Here is an 18,667-nt window from a genome sequence, read left to right on the forward strand (position 1 = left end):
AAAATCCCTCATACATTTTCAGAGGCTAAATGAAAGATGCCCAGTTGCATGCTAGTGCTGTCTGCCATGACATTTAGGCCAATTTAAAAAAAGAAATGCTAAAGCAAAAGTTACCCACAAAAATTGATGCTTTCCTTAGTAAGAAAGACTAATGCAGTGTTATACTACTGTTCAAAAGTTTAGATTTTTGAAAAAATTATGCTCACAAAGGTTGCATTTATTTGATCAATAAAAACAGTAATGTGAAATATTATTGCATTTAAAATAACTGTTCTATTTTAAATCTGTCTAAGCTGAGAGGAGGAGCTGGGGATGGAGGAGGGTAATTAGCTCCTGAGAAATGCGATAGCTGCTGATAATACTGAAGGAGCTTATGTACAGTGGGGAGAACAAGTATTTGATACACTGCCGATTTTGCAGGTTTTCCCACTTACAAAGCATGTAGAAGACTGTAATTTGTATCATAGGTACTCTTCAACTATGAGTGACGGAATCTAAAACAAAAATGCTTATTGCAAAATATTTGATCACCTACCAACCAGTAAGAATTTCGGCTCTCACAGACCTGTTAGTTTTTCTTTAAAAAGCTCTCCTGTTCTCCAGTCATTACCTGTATTAACTGCACCTGTTTGAACTTGTTACCTGTATAAAAGACACCTGTCCACACACTCAATCAAACAGACTCCAACCTCTCCACAATGGCCAAGACCAGAGAGCTGTGTAAGAACATCAGGGATACAATTGTAGACCTGCACAAGGCTGGGATGGGCTACAGGACAATAGGCAAGCAGCTTGGTGAGAAGGCAACAACTGTTGGCGCAATTATTCGAAAATGGAAGAAGTTCAAGATGATGGTCAATCTGCCTCGGTCTGGGGCACCATGCAAGATCTCACCTCGTGGGGCATCAATGATCATGAGGAAGGTGAGGGATCAGCCCAGAACTACACGGCAGGACCTGGTCAATGACCTGAAGAGAGCTGGGACCGCAGTCTCAAAGAAAACCATTAGTTACACGCTACGCCGTCATGGATTAAAACCCTGCAGCGCACGCAAGGCCCCCCTGCTCAAGCCAGCGCATGTCCAGGCCCGTCTGAAGTTTGCCAATGACCATCTGGATGATCCAGAGGAGGAATGGGAGAAGGTCATGTGGTCTGATGAGACAAAAATAGAGCTTTTTGGTCTAATCTCCACTCGCCGTGTTTGGAGGAAGAAGAAGGATGAGTACAACCCCAAGAACACCATCCCAACCGTGAAGCATGGAGGTGGAAACATCATTCTTTGGGGATGCTTTTCTGCAAAGGGGACAGGACGACTGCACCGTATTGAGGGGAGGATGGATGGGGCCATGTATCGCGAGATCTTGGCCAACAACCTCCTTCCCTCAGTAAGAGCATTGAAGATGGGTCGTGGCTGGGTCTTCCAGCATGACAACGACCCGAAACACACAGCCAGGGCAACCAAGGAGTGGCTCCGTAAGAAGCATCTCAAGGTCCTGGAGTGGCCTAGCCAGTCTCCAGACCTGAACCCAATAGAAAATCTTTGGAGGGAGCTGAAAGTCCGTATTGCCCAGCAACAGCCCCGAAACCTGAAGGATCTGGAGAAGGTCTGTATGGAGGAGTGGGCCAAAATCCCTGCTGCAGTGTGTGCAAACCTGGTCAAGAACTACAGGAAACGTATGATCTCTGTAATTGCAAACAAAGGTTTCTATACCTAATATTAAGTTCTATCAAATACTTATGTCATGCAATAAAATGCTAATTAATTACTTAAAAATCATACAATGTGATTTTCTGGATTTTTGTTTTAGATTCCGTCACTCACAGCTGAAGAGTACCTATGATACAAATTACAGACTTCTACATGCTTTTTAAGTGGGAAAACCTGCAAAATCAGTAGTGTATCAAATACTTGTTCTCTCCACTGTATGCATACAGTGATAGGTGTCGTATTCCTATAGGTAGACGTGGATCAGCTGAGAGTCAACGTGACCTGCCAGAACTGATGCTACGCTTAATTTATTCCTGTTATGGTAAAGCTGAATTTTCAGCAGCCTGTCTCTTCAGTGTCACATGATCTTTCAGAAATCATTTTAACATACTGATTTGGTGCTCAATAAATATTTCCCATTATCAATGTTTCTGCTTAATATTTTTGTGGAAACTTATACATTTCTGTCAAGATTCTTTAACGAATAAAAATGCCATTTATTTGAAAGACACGTCTACAATGTTACAAAATATACTGTCACTTTTGATCAATTCAGTGCATTCTTCTTGAATAAAATGTCTTTCAAAAATCTTACTGACCCCAAACCTATGAACAGTAGTATATAATTAGCTTCTAATACACAACAAATGACAACCTAGGAAAAAGTAGCCGCTAGCCATTCTAATACAATTGTGTCCGATATAAAAAACATGACAATACATCAAACACTTCCCCACAGTTCACTTGTGTATGCATGAACTTGGACCACAAAACTATGAAGCGAATCACACTGAGCAGTTGGCTGGAATCCTCAGTGGCATTAAAATCTTATCCTTTTCTTTCCTTCAGTGTACTTTATGTACTTTCATGACACAAAAACAAAGACAGAGAAGGAAGTTGTGAGGCAGATTCCATTGAGAGATGGAGGCAGGATGTCATTATGAGAGTGCGTTTTCATGCAAGCGAGTGTGTAGTGGAGAGGAGAGATGATGGAGACTTGAGATAAAACAATGACAGATTCCTCAAACTAACATACTCCTGCATGACCCATCTGTTTACATTCCGGTCCAGTCCTCCTCAGGCTCCTCAGCAAGAGTGAATAATCCTTTCCCATAGCTCTTCATCCCCATACATAACATCACATCACTTCACAGTGACCCTGAGGTCAAGATTCTGGTCGTGTTCCATCTCCAGAAGTTCTGGGCCTCTGATGTGTCAGATCTAGCTTCTCAACATTTTGAGACCCTTGGGTATATCATATCCTACCATTCAGAAGTTTAGACACAACAGTTTGTTCTTTATTTTTACTATTTTCCACATATTAGAGAAACAGTAAAGTCATTGAAAATATGAAATTACACAAATGTAAATATAGGAATTATACATTGATTAATTTTAAACAAACTAAAAATCTCTGATATTTATTATATAACTTAAGCTTTCCCTTAGCATACTCACAAAATACGGTAACACTTTAGTTTAGGGTCCAGTTCTCACTATTAACTAGTTGCTTATTAGCATGCATTTTACTAGAATATTGGCTGTTAAGTACTTATAAAGCACATATTAATGCCTATTATGGACGTTTACTTTTTTTACATTTATGCATTTGGCAGACGCTTTTATCCAAAGCGACTTGCATTTCAAGGTACACATTTACATTCTTATCAGTTCTTGCTTTCCCTGGGAATCAAACCCATGACCTTAGCGTTGCAAGCGTCAACGCTCTACTGTTTGAGCTAGAGGAATGCTATATTCTACATCCCTAATCCTACCCCATACCTAAACTTAACCACTAACTTACTAACTATTAATGACCAGTAATTAGGAGTTTATTGAGTCAAAAGTCGTAGTTAATAGTTAGTTAATAGAGGGTATACGCGTGACATCAACGTCGGCCAGAGTGACTGTGGTCACGCCCCCTAAGTGGTAAAAAGACTGAACAGCAGCATTTGTTTTCAGCATGAATGCTGCGAGAAACACACAAACACATCTAAAACGGGAAAGAGCTTAGCGATTGACTGTACAACTAGATTTAAAAAGAAATCTGAGGTATATGTTTTACAGGCTGCCGAAAGCTACAGAACAGAACAAATGGATCGCTGAAATTCATAGAAACAACGGGAATCCAGGCAGAGAAAGGTGGATTTGCAGTTATCATTTTTGTCAATATGCTGAATTTAGGGGTAAAATCATACCCTATATATTGTATTGTTATATATTGTATGGACAACTCAATTCAATATTTACCATTTTATATTCTACATTATTGGGCATTTTTAAATAAACACTGACAAAAAACTATTCAAGTTTTAGGGCTGGACGATATGATGATACAGTAAATATAACATTGATATAAGTAATCATCCGGGATTTAGACCTACCGATATTGTTTTTATATAAAGCATTCACAGGCAAATTTGCTGCATGTATTTCCATGGCATACCCTCTATAGTGAGAACTGGACCCTAATCTACTGTAAAGTGTGACCATAAAAATTCACATGTGCCAAATTCTACAATAAAATAAAATATATGTATTATAATAGTTGATGTGTATGTAGGCACAATTTATATTTGTCTACAAAACATTTCAAGGATGTAATCATAGGCCTCCAGATCAAAGATCATTAGAAACTCAGTCAAGTGTGTATAAACTTCTGTCTGGTATAGCGTAGATCCTGGAAAACTCATACCCTAATACATCTGTCGACTACATCTGTGTTTTTGTGAATGGAGAAATTATTCCAGTTCATTTCACAAAAAAGCATTTAGATGATGGCTAAACTTTTGTTTTTTTGGAACAGCATGGTGCACGATCATCTATTTTCACATTAGATACAGCCATAAAGTAAACGAATAGCCATGAGCACATAAATTGAATACTATAGGCTTTGAGAATGAATCATTATGATAATTTTTCCAGAGCAATTGCATTAGTAAGATATGAAAGATTCAATAATGTATGTGGAGGCTCTGACCGGCTATATGCTGCAGCCACAGTTCTGAGAGACTAAGTTCATCTCACATTGTAAACTGATCTGTGCAAATTTGGTTCATTTGCACAAATGTGTACCAAAGGGACGGAACCATCAGTCGAGAAGGAAAGAGAAGCTGACAGAAGCTGTGTTTTGAATTTATTTTCTATTGCTCATGTAATATAACCTACTTGCAGCATGAAGGAGTCTCAAGGAGGGACAGAAAGAGCTCAGTGTGTGGGTGGGACCCAATCACGGTACCTTAGGCTCCCCCATTGTGCCGACATAGTAACGGCAAAATCATCAGATGTTCCTGATCCCATGAGACAGCTGGTCCCCCATGAGGCGGAAGAAGTGGGATCCTGCTGCCTCATGCATCTGTTTAGATCTTGGGAAAGAGCAGCCGCAACACAGGGCGCAAAGACACCGTGGACTGATCTTGTCAAAAACACTTTCTCAGGATAGACAAGTTTGGCATCTTGGGGAAAATAAGCCTAATGCTTTGATGATGGTGGTAGTTATATAAACATGGCATGCTTTTCATTTATCAATTGTGTCTATGCACACTGGGTTGATTCATAATGCAGTAGTTGAAAATAATGATAAAAAAAGAATGTCACCGTAGACCCAAGTAAATCAAATCGCTGGAGTTCAAAGTGAGAAGATATACTACAAGTCAAAAGTTTGGTTTTAGATTTTAAGAACTGAAATGGAGATGTTTTCCTTAACTATCTGATCCAAAGGGAGATTATATTTTATATAGTTGCTGTCGGGCAGAAACTTTGTGTGTTCAAGGTCGCTACTTTTCAGGAAATTTGAAAAACACTATTTCAACAGAAATCAAGCTCAAATGGAGTTACAAGGTTTTTGACCAGCGAATGTCAGACGTGTTTTTGATCATCATTAAAACAACTGAGGCAGTTGCATTACGTTTTCATCAATTTACAGGTTACAATGTTTATTGTAGCTATGTGGGTGCTCAGTTTCTTCTGGCATTTGGCCAAAATCTCAAAGATAAAGTGCTACACACAGGCTTTTGAAGACAGTATTGGCTATGACTCCACGACAAAAGCAAGACTAAGATACTCTTCTCTGCTCCTCAAAGACATAAAACATTAGCCTTTATATATAGTAAGTAAAGAAAACACTGTACTTATTCAAACCAGTTCAAGCACAGGCGGTCCACAAGGCGAGCAGCACTTCATTCAGGATTGAGGCGGGGTAGAGTTATGAGGATTGACAGACAGTTTGAGGATCCAATGGATTTAGGAGGTTTAGGTAAACTCTTTCTCTTTTACTGTTCATAGGTTAAATATTTGCGAAACCCACAGACAGACGTGAAGGGTTACCAATAGTAATGATTTATAAAAAATAAAAAATAAAATTTAAATGATGCAATACGGATTTCTGTCAGGACCACTATCGTCAAATACGATTGACAATTAGCATACAGTTAGGATTGGTGGTATGGTTCTGTTCTGGCCAAGAACTCCCTGTGCATCCCTGCAGCCTAGCATGGATAAGAGCAGGGAGAGCAGCAATAACCCCCCTTAGGGGAAACATAACAGATCCGACATGAATGTATTGCAGATATCATGTATTCAAGATTTGTAAGTACAACATAATTCAAGAATTTATTGTGATTCAAGGGGAATCAGAATGCCAAATCCTGACTGACGAGAGGAGGAGTTGGGGATGGAGGAGGGTAATTAGGTCCTGAGAAACGTGATAGCTGTTGATAATACTGAAGGAGCTTATATAATGTATGTATACAGTGATAGGCGTCGTATTCCTATAGGTAGACGTGGATCAGCTAAGAGTCAGCTGATGAGAGCTTGACTAAAGTGACCTGCCAGAACTAATGCTACGCTTACTATATATAATATAAAAAAATCTTTTTAAAGAGTTTCATATGCATGCATACATTTTACAAAACTAAAAGTATTTAAAAATCAAATAAGAAACGAACTCTAGTCAAGCGTGTCCAATTTTTGACTGATAGTGTATGTTATGCCGGGACATGGCAAATTTCCCTTATTCATAGTTTCACGGAAATGAGGACAGCAGGTGCATACCCATGGGTCAGTGCAGTGAATAACTCAAAGGGTAAGAATCAGCTCTTTGCAACCCATCCCAGCTTGGGTAAAGTTGAAAAGGCTCGTCTGATCTGTTGCTCTCTTCTGCCAACGGCAGCATGTTTGGCACCAAGACGTACATTTCTGAGATGATCTGGCTTTCTGTCAGCCCCATTACACTCCTGGCAGAGAGATGCAGGATAGCTCTAATGGTGTGGGGAGAAGGACAAAAGTACAGCAAGCAGAATGAAAAGATGAAGAATGTGTCAATGTGATGGGAATGAATGAATGAGACATCAGTGTGCTCAGTGACAATGGCTTATTTGAAGAATAAAATGAAAGCGTATAATAGAATCTCTTGCTGCAAGATATGATATATAGGTGCTGACACCCTAACAAAAATGTTCATGGTCACTGGATGGTAACCAAAGCATCTGCCAAAAATACAAGCGATTTTTTCATTGGTTATCCATAAGTTAGAATTTTTTCTTGTTTGTATTTAAATGAGCTTTTGTACACAGCTCCATTTATCTGACTATTTCGATCTCTCCATTTCTCAAGAGTTGCTGGTTTTGTCCCCAAAATACTAATTACAGCAGCTTTTGTTATTAACTTTCTACAAAAGATCTAAATATGTAGTAGCTTCCTTAATTTGCCCAAAGGATAATAATAATAATAATAATATAAATTCATTAAATTAATACACAAATTATTTCTCTTTAATATCTCAATTCCTTCAAGCAAGATACTAATGATATTAAAGGAAGAGCAAATGAAGACTTTTGCTTAGACTTAGACTTTACTTTATTGTCATTCTCACAACACGGATGAGGGGATCTGAGGGGAACTCAGGTCTCGGTGTTGACCAACTCAAGACTCAATGTTAAAAAAAAAATTTGTAAAAATTTAAAACTGGTAAATTTTTTCAGGATTCTTAAACTTAAAAAACAGTATTTAGTTGAAATAATAATTCGTTTTTTTGCAACAAAGTCTTTACTGTCACTTTTGTGAATTTAATTGCTGAATAAAAGTATTCATTTCTTTAAAAAAAAAAAAAAAAAAAAAAAAAAAAAACCTTACTGACCCCAAGCTTTTGAATGGCAGCATAAAATCAAATGTTTCTCATCACTGCTATTTTCCATTTCATGGATTAACTTTAGTAACACTGACTCTATAATTACGGTGTTTTGTGAATTGGTTTCAATTCAGAAATCAATGCTTTGTGTTGTCAGGTTAATTCTGTCACCAGCTGATTTCTTTCATTTATGGAATTTCCTTTAACTTCACTCTGGTATCCAGTGTCTCATTCCTCAACCTCTTGCAGAGCCCATTTTAATATTCTCCCCCTGTGTGCTGTTTAGGCAAAGACACTCTCAAATACTGGCAAGGTGCTGCTCATCGATTTGGACCCTGCCTCCACTTGTGATGCTCCAGTTACTCGAAATGAAGAAAGATCTGCCTTGTTTATTCACAGTTTGGGATCGCCCAGGAGAGATACACAGGCGAAGGTGAGATGGAGGAAAATTAAATTGCACCTAATCCTCTCCACTGGGACAGCGGAGAAAACTGCTACAAATTTAGTAACGCCATTGAAACAAAACACTAGACGCAGACATGGGAATATGTGAATGGAGTGACTTATTTAGTCCCTGTTTGTGCAAACAGATGTGCATTTGGGTATCTAAAGTGAGAGAGAATGAAACTGACTGATACTCACATTTTATTTTCAACCACAAGCTGCTTCATGCATGAAACATCAGTGGTCTTCGAGTGAGAGCATTCAATAAATGTGTGGTGCATCTCCCAGACACAGAGAGATTACTGAGGAATAAAAGAGATATATGCAACCACAGGAACAGGTGGGAAAGCCACCACAGTCTCATTTCATTGCTTTATTTAGACCTCAGACAGTTCTGGCTGACCTTTTTTGGGCCAGAGTAAACTCTTGGTCCATTCGCCCCTTGCTCTCTGTGCCAGACAATGCCACTTTCTTTGAAGTTTGTCCAGGCGGTTTTGGGAGCTGACCCATTCATTTCAGAATCAATAACCATAAGCCAGCACTCTCTAACACCCAAAGGCTTGATAGCCCTAGCCAAAAAGTTACAAAGGCCACATCAAGCAGGAATCATGATCTAGTAGAAGAGAGTGAGCGTTATTAAACACTGTAGGTCTGTATCTTACCTGTATTAGTGAAATGTTGCTTAGATTTAGTCTGAAGAGGTAGTTTCTGCAGACAAAATGAAAGAGAGATTGCAAAAAGTTAGTTTGATGTAATCGATCCACTGGAAAGATTCAATGACACATTTCATTCAATGAAAATATGGTGAGAGAAATTAAAAATAATTTATATAATTTTTTATCTTTTTTTCTTGTTGAATAAAATTACTTTCATTACTATTTCTACAATTTGAAACACAAATGACAATGTGTAGTAGTGTATATATTTATATATTTACACATATATTACACGGATATTGCTAGATTTGGTTTGCTAGAACTTATAAAGGCAAAAGAAAATATACCCAATTCCTAACCAATACCTAAACTTATCAACTACCTTACAAACTATTAATAAGCAGTAATTAGGAGTTTATGGAAGCAAAAGTCGTAGTTTATAATAGTTAGTTTAGAGTGAGAACTGTAACCTAATCTAAAGTGTGACCTAAGTTTTTACCTCGCTCCCACTATAAGTTCATTCCTGGTGAGGTCAAGGGTCAGTTGGGAGTAGTCCCTTACGCCAGGATGGGAAAATGTGGAGATCAAAGGACTTAGAGCTGAAAGACAAAAGAAAATCCAGGTATATTAGTGATACAATAAGAAAAAATGCCATAAAGTGCCATTTGACAAACCTTTAAAGTTCAGATATATCAGAGCATACAAAATTAAATTTCCCTCCCTCAGAACTCATGGTTTAGCATAAAAGATGGATTAAGCTAAATGAGTTACGCAATGGAGGTCACTAATCCAGGAAAATGCTTGTAGTTTCTTCCCATGAGTTCCCAAGAACATGTGAGGAGGACCAGAGAGCTCTGCTCAAATCTAGCTGGGCCTCTTTAAGGATACTGATCCTAATTCAAAATGACACTTAGTCAAATCTCTGCTTACCCAATAAATCTCCGAACATAAAAGCGCTGTTTGATACAAAGTTTCAGAAAATCAAAACAATTTGCCCTGGCAGACACTTACAGCACAGTCTGGGTCTATTGAAGTGGAATTACATGAGACAGAAAGAGCATTATGTAAATATAAAAACCACTTGATCTATTGTTAACCTTAATGTGGCTTAGTAAATGGGATTTCACTGTAAAGGAACCAAAAGATTTGTTATCCTTTCATACAGAATAGGATTTCTCAGCAGTATTCTGAATATGACATGCCCAGCTAAAATACAGAAATCCTTCCCTAACATTACATAATTTCATTTTCAAATGGTGTTTGTACTCTGAGGGTTCATATTGCATGGCAGGCTCAAGTATCACTTTGCTCAGAAGTGATAAAAGCACAACTCTTACCATTCATGACCAATTAGTCTACAAAAATAACTCAAAATCCAATGTACTTCACAAGATTAAACTTCCGGAAGAAAACAACAATAAACATTTAATATATGGGAATGCATAAAGTAAACAAAAAAAAGTACATTGTTAATTGTATATGTTAATGGTATGTGTGTGAATTATATACAATTCTAAACTAAATTCGACTAAAAACACTGTTTTTCACCAGCGTATTTTTGCAGCTTTCTCACACAGTGAGAGCGGTGAAACTGGTTTCCATTAACAAGACATCCATATATACCACTTCACACAGTCCGAATCTATCACAGGGGATGGAGTCACCCAGATGCTGGGGTCATTCAAAACAATCAGTGATTCACATGGGAACATGAATCACAAATGATGTAAGAGTGTGTTTGCATAGAATTTACAGGAAAAGATGGAAAAATCTTCTGCTATGCCACTAAATCAGGGGTTCTCAAACTTTTTGAGTGTGTGGACCACTATTTGTAATCAAGAATTTTCGCAGACCACCTCATAATACACATAATAAAATATGTCTACACACAGTCCTACCTGAATTAATCTGCACCTCTAAATAGGCTTACTAGCACTAAAACTATAACTGGTCATCACATCACAGGCTTGTTAAAGGAAAGTTTACTGCACACAACGGCTGCCACATATTTTATTTATTTATTTAGGCTACTCAAGCGCCCAGGGCATAATCAGGTTCATTTGAACAACAGGCTTATTTCCATAGCAATGTAGTATGAAATCTATACAGTAATAAGAACACTGGAATATAGTCAACATTTCAAAACCTTTGGCGATTTTAGGGGATTATTATTATTAATCTTCAGAGTTTTACAAGTCCTCAAAAAGTTTGTCCATTTAACAGCACATCTGCAAAACATTTCAGAAACGCGAGATCAAGAAACTAACTGGAAATTAAATAATAACAGGCCTTATTCATTCCATTTATAAACATTTCGTTTCATATAAACTGCCTAATGGGCCTTTCACACAGGACGCGGTATGCGCGGCGCTTGCCGCTGGGTTCAGCGTTGCCCTTCAGATACAACGCGATTTGCGCTGAGCTATGACGTAGGCGGAGTTTTAAAAACTTTTAGCGGGAGCTCTATTACGTCTGTTTTTGTTTCTTAGTTTCAGGTTTAATGTTTGAATAAATGTTTTATTCTAAAAAAAGAGCTGACTTCATGATTCTTGTTTTAATTCAGATATACAATTTTGCCGTTCATCCATTTTGAATTCCGTCCTTGTTTGGATCCCCCGATTCTATTGGCCGCGCTGGTAATCGTCACAGAGCGCAGCGGCAAAAGTTGAACTATTTTGAACTTTGACCGCGGCATGCGCTTGAGCACGCCAATGATGCGCACCGCTGCGCTTGCGCTTTGGTCGACGCAGCAACAAAACGTCCTTGCGCGGCGCAAGCCATTGAAATGAATGGGTTTTAACTGGCCCATAACTGTGCGTTCACACACCGGACGCGAATTAGCGCGTCAAATTCAAAAAGGGATTATGTGAAATTCGCGCCTGCCGCGTCTAGTGATACGCTTGACCACTTTGTATCAATTCGCGCGTCAAGAGCTAAATTGACGCGCGTAAAAACAAAAGTTTGAAGCGAAATTTCGTCCGTTGTGAACGCACCATTAAAGGCTATGCGTGTGATGTGATAATGAGAACATATTTGCCTCTGCCCTTTTCTCTTCAGAGAACCTGTTGCTATCCACCGAACCAATGTTGTGGTTCTAACGGCACTGAACTTGAATGTCACGGCCGAACACCACTAGGCTATTTTAGTAATCACACAATAACTTGACAATTTAATTAAAATGTTATATCAATATAGGCCTACATATTCTTTTTACTTTTCTTTTTTTATGGGAATTTCCTGGTAAAATGAAGGTAAAAAAAATATTATTTTATATTTTATTTAGCCTTTCCACGGACCACCTGCAGTACCCTCACGGACCACTAGTGGTCCGCGGACCACAGTTTGAGAATGGCTGCACTAAATTAATATATTAACAAACTGAATGACTGGGACCATTATGGCTATATTATTCAGGAATTATTTATGGAAAAATAATGTCGGCAACAAACACTGTACTATAAATACTATAAATCTGTACTATAGGCCTACCCCATCCACAAGCATCCATCTCACCCGTGTTAAAATGTTGTTATGAACTTTGATCACTCTAATAGAACGTGTTCAGAGAGAATCATATAACATTTTATTGGATATCATTCATCAAGAACAGTTACAGCAGTCTTACAGACAGTGATTAATGACTGAGAGGATCAAGACAGGGTCTATTTTATATTTATATATAACTGTAGTACAAGCTTGAAGCTTATGGAGTTTATCGATCCGTTACTGTAGGTCAGGAGTGAGACAGCTCACAGTCTGTAATATAATTCAGGGGTTTCCAACCTTTTATGTCAGCAAACCACTGACCCAAGTTATTTACTTGAAGGTTAGGGCTTTTTTACACCATAAGAATTTATATAATGTTAAGCTTTCAATAAATAATTTGAATGGTTGCAAGTTCATTTGTAGGTTGTTTCATTTATGAAAGGTGGAAAAAAAAACATTATGCATAAAGAAAATAGTACTCATTTTGGCTATGTTCACAGTGTACATTTTGTGGATTGGCAACCGCATTTACTGACAGGTGTGAGTCTCGAAATGTCCCGTTCACACAGTAACTTGCAGTAGCGTCTCGAATACTGTCTGTATGAACGGGAGTCAAGCTCATATTCTCTTACCATTAACCAGTGACCAAAGTAATATCAAAGATGTCAACGTCCATAAAACTGAAAAGTCTTAAAGGGTTAGTTCACCCAAAAATAAATATTTTGTCATTAATTACTCACCCTCATGTCGTTCCAGACCCGCAAGACTTTCGTTGATCTTCGGAACAAAAGTGAAGATCTTTTTGATTAAATCTGAGATCTTTCTGTCCCTCCATTGACAGCTACGCAAGTTACGCAACTACCACTTTGACACTTCAAAAAGTTCATAAAGAGATTTAATTTAGGCTTTTATACACATATAAACATTGATCACGCTTGAGCTTCTGTTAACCACAACTGATGTGTGAAATGATTTATGTTTAAAAAGCCTAAAATCAATCTGTTCATATAAAGCGATCGGGTCTCTTCAGAAAATTTGGACTAAACCGCTCAATTCATATGGCGCAATTCACCAGCTAACCTTCATCAATGAGCTTTATAAGAAAAAACGAACTAGTTGACCAGCATTTTCTGCCAGTTAGACCAGCAACAAACCAGAAAAAAAAAAAAAACTGAATAGACTTGCTAGGACCACCATGAATATCTATTCCAGTTTTAGTCAGGTCCTGCGGGGCATAAAATGAGTACTTCATATGAATGCTTCATAAACAAAGCGTAAAACAGGTGCACTGCAAACCACATAGATTGTGCAGGTTGAGGGATTGTCATGATAACCTCTGAGTCACCTGAGTTAGTCCAAACCACACCAGAGTTAAACGTCAGGCGCAGCATTAATAAGCTGATCTTTGCAAAAGCAAACAAACAGACTCAGCTGTTCAGCTGTATGTCCTCCAGGGCAGAAATACTTTATCCAGGAAAGCCATCATAACATAAACAGCTCTAACTCCCATTCTTAGTGATTTTTTTAAGATAATAAACAAAATGTGTGTCCACCACCACATTGAGGTTATCTGAATGTTTGTTTTTATTTTGCTTACAGAACTTGTGATCGTAAAGTGCCCTTTCTAATGGACTTCTAAGCCTCGGCGAGTTTTATATAAACGGTCTTTTTATATGCACGGATAGCTTCGACACATCATCAAGTCTGCCAGGCGTCCAGCAATCCATATGCAATAAAAAGGGATAAATATGAGGGCCGGGCCAGAAAAGGGTTGATGGACGATTATAGCATTTTCCTCACCAAACACGCAGTGGAAGAGATTAATGCGTTAGCCAGCAAATCCGAGGGACAAGAACAGGTTCAACAGTCTGCATCCAAGACGCTCATGAGGACATAAATCATAATCATTATGTTTTTTTGTTCTCAGAGATTTACAACTGACTGGTTCTTAATGCTCCACGCAGAGAGGAAGACAGAGGTGGTGATTTTGCCCGCGCTGCTGCAGGTATTGATTGCAAGACTGCTGTTGTTATGCTACAAATCACACAAACGCTAGCTAATTACAGGCCCAGATGGAAACTGCACACTTGTTTCTGATAGACTAGTCTACTTGTTTCTTGTTTCTGGGGTGCCCCCCATTATTTAATGTAAAAAATTACATTATTTAAACAAAATTTTACATTCAATTATGTAAAATTTTAATATGGATTAAACAGGGCTGCGTGTAGTCTTATTGCTAGCTGAAAGCATAGTGAAATTTGCCAAAATATTTATTAAATGAACACACAAGGGAGGATGTGAAGAACTACGAATGATGGGAGTTCAGATTCTCCAGAATTATACCAAACTTTCAGCAGTCACAGTGTTCAAATGCACACGTACACCAATTATGCTTAACAATCTGACAACGTGTATGGTCATGGAAATACATTGAACAGTTTCTGTACTTCATCCAAAAACAACACAACGGATTGATTGTATCATGTAAAATCTACATGAATTTTGCTCTGAGAATATACTAAAATGCCACTCAAGGAGTTTAAATGCCATTAAACATGGGAAAACCCTGATCATTTCAAATCTCATGTAAACATGGTTTTCTTTGACAATCAGGTTTTTAGAATAAGCATACTTGGATAGTTATGATAAACAAACACAATGTACGACATTCAAAACAGAACAATGAATATTCGCTATGATCGTCACAAACACAACTATATATACACATATAAACAATTACTAAAAAAATTTAAAAGAAAAAAGCTGACTTTATGATGGCATAACGTTCAAAAATGCTGTAAACGTTAACATTTTTACAAATAGCCTATTCTAAATGCACTTTTCCCCCTCTAAGTAAAAAGTTTAGTTCAGTAATCAGAAGTGACATGCATCTATGCATAAACAAATGTAGATGATTAAAATATTCAAACAAGGATCACAAAACTACAACACTATGCAAATGAAAAGCCATTAATGCTAATCCACAAACAGCAAGATCATGGGATTTTAACATTGCCCTATTATGTTTCTTTTTAATCATGATGTAAAAAAATAAATAGATAAAGCATAATTTCCATCAATGTTTGCTGAGTTCATTGCTTTAAGCTAAATACTAAATACAAAAACAATGAAACTATAATATCCGAAATGTGGTTAGGGAGTAGATTTGGGAATATTTTATGCAGTGTGAGCCTAAAAAAAAGAGATTTATCAATGAGGAATACTTTCCAAAAGAAACAAGTAATCAAATACCCTAAGAGGAACCAGTCCTCTCTCGAATCAATATGAGAAAGTGAATATGGATCAGCATGACTGCTGTAGGCCCAACTCTTCTGTAAAGAAGATGGGTTCACAAAGCACAACATGTAAGCACTAGTCTGTCCTGTGAGAGAGACAGTCATCTAGTCCATACTTTGCATCTCTTCGCTCAAAAGACTGTCCCATCTCTCATCTGAGCTCAGAGAATCTTATCAGAAGATGCAGGCTGGAGCTTATCTGAGCACAGTCCGAATTTGCTTTGGTTTTGTGTTTTGTCTTCCCTGTGCCTGCCGTGTGATTTTCCTGCTGTTGCATCCCCTGTTGTCACTGCATGAGCAGAGAGAGCCACAGGAATCTAAATCCTCTTACGCAGACTGCACTCCGATTATAAAAATAGGAAGACAATGAGGGCCCCAAGAAATGCCACGGCACAACAAGAGAGGACAGACGGGGTAAGGGCACTCTGAGGAGGAGGCCGTAAATCGAGGGCCGGTTCAACTCAGGCAAACATCTGAAAGAGCACCTTTCACAAAGCCAATGAGAGAAACCTGGGCTGGCAATTTCAAATGGTCAATGAAGCGTAACACATCAACATATACAAAGGATAGGAAAGGGCAAGTAGATAAGGGCTACTGCTATCAGTTCAAACCACTAACCAAGTTACATTTCATTTACAATTAGCAAACGTAAACCTTGCGCACCAACTGAACCCCAAGGTTAGGCTCACTTGTGAACACCGACAACACCCTGTACTTTCCGTGTCCATTGTAACAGTGCGCCTAACAACATGACAGAACACAGTTCAGGCATCAGTGCCTCTGAAATCAAGGACCTATTAGGTGGAGGGAGGCAGCAGTAAGAGCCTGAAGTTAAAGAACAACATTGTTTTTTTCTTCTTCTCAAGGTCCCCTTAAATGGGGTAGGCGGTTAAACAACAGCACTATTACCCATTAGAGATTGGTTTCTACAGACGAGACGAACAATCTCAAGACAATTACAATGGCTGGGTGAGTGGAAGGTAGACAATGGCTCTGTGGCACCACTTCTCTCGGGACAGATTACTGTAATTCCAGCCTAACAGGTTGGGACTTTGCATTATGTTCTTGGTATTGGATAAGCAAGGACACACCATACCCAACATTAGCTCTTAAATCGTGCTGTTGTCAATGTCTACATGGCCAATAAATGACCAAGATCCAAATCTGGTAACTGTAGATGTTGGTTTTATACAACAATAGGCTGAATTCAGAAAGAGAGCATGGTTTTGTGTTCAAAAATACAAGATGCAGGGCTGTGAATTGAAATTAAAACAAGGTCTAACCTTTTTAACCTAGAGAGCCGCATTTTAAGGGCAGCACCAGCGTGTCATGCACAAGATGCTGCAAAAGATGTGCGATTCAAGCACAACGGTCAAAGACGTTTGTCCAGCGCAAATATCTATTTTTCATTCTGTACACAATGTTGTGATGCCTAAATTTACTTGAATTGAACATTTTTGTAATTCGTTTTTAGTGTTTTATTTTAAAAATATACAAAATAGTAAATGCACAATCCTGAAAATAATGACAATTCATTCAAAAAAAACTAACAGTGCTTTACTATTTCAGCACATTTTGAAGCTGGTTAAACTGGACTGAATACAGCACAGATTATTGCTGAAATATTGCATGCGTTTAGCGGATGTTTGTTGAATAAGTCTCCAGAATTTCAGAAGCATAACATTTCTCAGCATGCTTGTGTTTGCAGTGATATGTTGATATCCTTGTAGATAGACTAGGCATGCAGGTGTGATTGTGCAAGCATAGTCATGAAGAAGAAGAAAAAACAAACACATACACCCACACAAAAAAATCCATCTAAATTATGTCCCCAGATACCTAAAACTGAGATTTCTTGTAGTACCAGCATGCTATTGCTGCTGCTGGTTTATAGAGATATGCTTTCCAAGACTTTAGAGGGGATTGTATCACGTATAACATGCGAGGAATAAAATACGGATTTTCTCTGAAGGGGAATAAGTATCAGGTTGCTTTCAATATGGTATTATATAACCACACACCAACAACTTTGAGTTTCTTAAAGTGGTAGTCATACCATGAAAATCCTCTCTTGAAATAAAAGGGTTCAATGTAAACATACTTGGAATTTCAAAACTGAACACTTTTCCAGGCAAAACAGACCATCTATTGAAAGGAAAGTGCAGAAACGTCTCTTTCCAAACTTCCACAACTTTCTGAAGTCAGATGAATGCATTGACACATGACTGCTCGCATTTGCACATCAATGATGCCTAATCGGTGGTCGGCAACTTAGACCAGCCAGTCGTGGTGAATTAATATGGAGGAAGTAGGATATATTATTCTGAAACACAGAATAACACAAAGAATTGAATGGTACAACCACACACACACACACACACACACACACACACACACACACACACACACACAAAGATTTAGGTGTGACTTTTACTAGCATTTTCAGAGGACCTCAAGAGAGAACAATTAAATAATTTATTATATTACAACATAAAAATGTTCAAATACACAGCATTATCTTACACTACTTTCCTAGTTTCTAGCTTTATTTGCAATTAAAAACAAGCCTACAATGCAAAGTATTTTGCCAAATTTTTCAGTTAAAATATCTAAAAATGCTGAAGATAAATTGACTTGAGAAGCAACACTGCATAAGATATTCAGACTTGTTTTCAAAGACTGTATCATAAATATAAATATATTTAGGCCTGGTTTCACAGACAGGGTTTAGATTAAGCCAGGATTAGGCCTTAGTTCAATTAGGACATTTAAGTAGCTTTTATAAATGTGCCTTAGAAAAAAACATTACTGGTGTGAATCTTGAGACAAAACAATGGCACTGACACTTTTTATATATGCCAGTCAGTGCAAGTTGCTTTCAGTTAAAACAGCTCAAACATGCATTTTGGTCTGGGACTAGGCTTAAACCTTGTCTATGAAACCAGGCATT

General features: G+C 38.0%; 1 protein-coding gene across 5 annotated transcripts in view; it reads right to left on the bottom strand.

The window, feature by feature from the left end:
• The window catches only part of sema5ba (sema domain, seven thrombospondin repeats (type 1 and type 1-like), transmembrane domain (TM) and short cytoplasmic domain, (semaphorin) 5Ba), a 139,393-nt gene that overhangs the window by 55,551 nt on the left and 65,175 nt on the right, over positions 1–18,667 (bottom strand). For all 5 annotated transcript variants that reach the window (XR_014207577.1, XM_082175941.1, XM_082175938.1 and 2 more), the window contains 2 exons: positions 9,435–9,534; positions 8,942–8,987 (listed from right to left, as the gene is read on the bottom strand). Coding sequence is in view for 4 of the 5 variants with exons in the window: in XM_082175941.1 (XP_082032067.1) it covers positions 8,942–8,987; positions 9,435–9,534 (146 nt within the window). In the remaining variant the exon portion in view is untranslated. The remainder of the gene's footprint in view (positions 1–8,941; positions 8,988–9,434; positions 9,535–18,667) is intronic.

The sequence above is a fragment of the Leuciscus leuciscus genome (genome assembly GCF_965113295.1).
Source record: "Leuciscus leuciscus genome assembly, chromosome: 7".
Lineage (NCBI taxonomy): Eukaryota > Metazoa > Chordata > Actinopteri > Cypriniformes > Leuciscidae > Leuciscus > Leuciscus leuciscus.